Source organism: Propithecus coquereli, unplaced genomic scaffold, assembly GCF_000956105.1.
Source record: "Propithecus coquereli isolate 6110/MARCELLA unplaced genomic scaffold, Pcoq_1.0 Scaffold143, whole genome shotgun sequence".
NCBI lineage: Eukaryota > Metazoa > Chordata > Mammalia > Primates > Indriidae > Propithecus > Propithecus coquereli.
Window position 1 is genome coordinate 283,461 of NW_012138636.1, and position 2,709 is coordinate 286,169.

Sequence of the window (2,709 nt, forward strand, 5' to 3'; positions counted from 1 at the left end):
AAAAAATAATTAAAGATGGTAAAGGATGAACTGGTTAGAGAAACTTCATTTTAATATTTGCTTTGTAATAGTCATTTACTAAAATAACTAACATTTACCAAGTACCAACTATGATTGAGATAAAACAAAGATTATTAAGACTTTTTCTGTCCTCTAAGAACTCACAATATAGAAATAAGCAAGTATAAAATAATCATGGCACAAGGAATGACATTATAAATAACCAAAAAGAAGTCTTGAGAACTCCATTAAATCAAAGAAAAAAGACTATAGTCTTGTTTGTTGGAAGAACAATGAAAGAAGATGGCATTACCCTGAGTCTTGAGGAAGGGACAAAATTTCAACGAAGAGGGGGCAAGTGAAATTGAGAACACAGAGAAGATGGAGGAGGAGGTTCAAAGACGACACTTGCCTACCATGTGCCTAGATGCTGGTGTTATACAGTACCTCATGTAAATCTCACCACCTTAGGAAACTGGCATTATCTTTTCCATTTTGAAAATGGGAAATACGAGGCAAAAAGATTAAGGAATTTGCCAAATATCACATGGTTGTGAAGCGGGATTCAAATCTAGATCTGTCTGGTTCCAGAGCTCACATAGATCCCACTAGATAATATGCTAGCAACACGAGTGAAAGCAAAGCAAAGCAGCGAGCACACTCAGGCCTATTCTTTGAATTGTGAGCAGTCCAACTTGCCTAGCCCACTTCAGGGTAGGCAGCGGTGGGAGTAAGGTTGGGAAGCAGATCAGGCCCACAGCATGCAGGCCTTTAAATGCCAACACCATTAAGATCACTTCAGTAAATATAAATTGAACAGATATTCCCCAGCAATTGTGCTTGGTGGGAAGACAATTACAAGACAGCATGTTACTTGCAATTCCAGACGTGTATGTTCAAGTTTCAAAAGCAGTGGAGGAGAGGGGAAGAGGACATAATTAACACTGTCAATGGTCACTGAAGGAGAGTAACGGAAAATGTCAGCAAAGGTTTTCCAGAGATACTTCCTTGGCAGGTGTATTACCCTAAAGAAAGCAAAAGTTGTAGACTAAATACACAAAAACATGTTTAGCACTGCTGACATTTAGGACTCTCTGAAGTCTGTCTGCACACTCAAATTCCTGTTTATTTCTGAATCATAATTAAGTTAACATCATTAAGACAGGTAGGCTGAGTGTAACCCAGGTAAACAGTATGCAAACTGTACAGAAACCATGCTCAACCACCGGGGCTCAGATATCAGAACTGAGGGTACTCATGGTGTGCGTTAATTGAAAAAATAAATAAATAAATAACCCCTTTTGCCATTCTCACCAAGATGTACTGCCCTGGATCAAAAGAGAAAAAGGAAAACAAAAAATCAACTTGAAGAGTACCATCCTTGGAAATTACCGAAGTGGAAAAAAATTATGAGTGTAGCTTTTATGTAATTGGCATGTATGAGGGGAGGAGCAGGAGAGAATAGTCTGTTTAAACAAAACACTGATAGGAACTATACATTTATATAGTATTTACAGTATATAAGGGACTCACATATACTATCTCAGCTGAGTCTCAAAACAGCATCTGAAATTATTATCCTTATCTTTCTTACAGGTAAGGAAACCAAGGCTCAGGGGTATAGAATACACGCCTTGCAGTCCACAAGTATTACAGCATCTCTAATTCTAGGTCTAATACTCTTTGTGAAAGTCATGGGTAAACAGTACCAAATAAAGTGCCATAAATGACATCACCTTGTAATTTTTTAAGAGATGTCGTAACAGAAAACTAAATCCAATAAAATATCTGATTAATGCTTATGTTCATTCTGTGATGAAGACATACCAGTCTTCAAATTTTTCACCTGTAATACTTCTATAATAGAAGAAAAATAAACAAAGACATAGTAAAGGGCTACTAAGATAGTAAGAGAATATAAGACAGGCGAGGTGAAATTAAGAGGCAATAGTCCATACTTTAGGTACCTCTTAATGATTAATAAGAAAAGCTAATCTACTAAAAAATGATGTGAATAGCAAAAACAATGCCCCTAAAAACAAACCAAGGACTGCTAGAAAAAGGTATCAAAAATATTATGACCATCACTTAAGTTGGGTATTTCCTATTGCATTTTGGCAAGGTAGGTGAGACAGAATTTTAACATAAGAAATAGTAACAAAATATTGATAAAAGATCATATATATTTGTTTCTAGCTTTATATACTAGTATGTTCAATCAGTGATATGGCTAGAAATGAATGGATGAAATATTCGAATAAGAGAAAACCTACAATTATACAAATTTAGATAACATCAGTATCTAAAAATGGAAAAAGTGGTTTATTACCTGTTGGTAAACCCAGTGTAAAATATCTGTCCTGTCCGGGTTTGAACTGAATGATGCGATTACAGATGTATTTGGCTGCCCATTCACTAGCCAAGTCATAGTTATCAAGAATTACAAGCCTCATGGTGACGCACAGCTTCCAGGACAAAAAGTTCAAACCTGGGAAAATTCCATTGTAGAGCATTTTAAGTAATTTACAGACACTCAGACAGAAGTCTTAAATACTGATAATTTATAAAGGATATTATTTAAGAAGGACATGCACATATACAAAAACAGTCTCTATTTTAAGCATAGTAATCACAGCTGTTCTCTTTTGAGCAGACCTTGAGTTTCAGGCAGCGGGCTAAGTCAGGTAAGTACAGTTGGCCCTCTGTATC

The 2,709-nt window shown here is 36.0% G+C and overlaps 1 protein-coding gene across 1 annotated transcript in view; it reads right to left on the bottom strand.

Annotated features, from left to right (window-relative positions):
• GNPDA2 (glucosamine-6-phosphate deaminase 2) overlaps nucleotides 1-2,477 on the bottom strand; it is a 23,151-nt gene extending 20,674 nt beyond the window's left edge. The window contains exon 1 of the mRNA XM_012639888.1: nucleotides 2,295-2,477. Within this exon, the coding sequence (XP_012495342.1) occupies nucleotides 2,295-2,453 (159 nt within the window). The 5' untranslated portion in view covers nucleotides 2,454-2,477. The remainder of the gene's footprint in view (nucleotides 1-2,294) is intronic.
• Nucleotides 2,478-2,709: the final 232 nt, after the last annotated feature.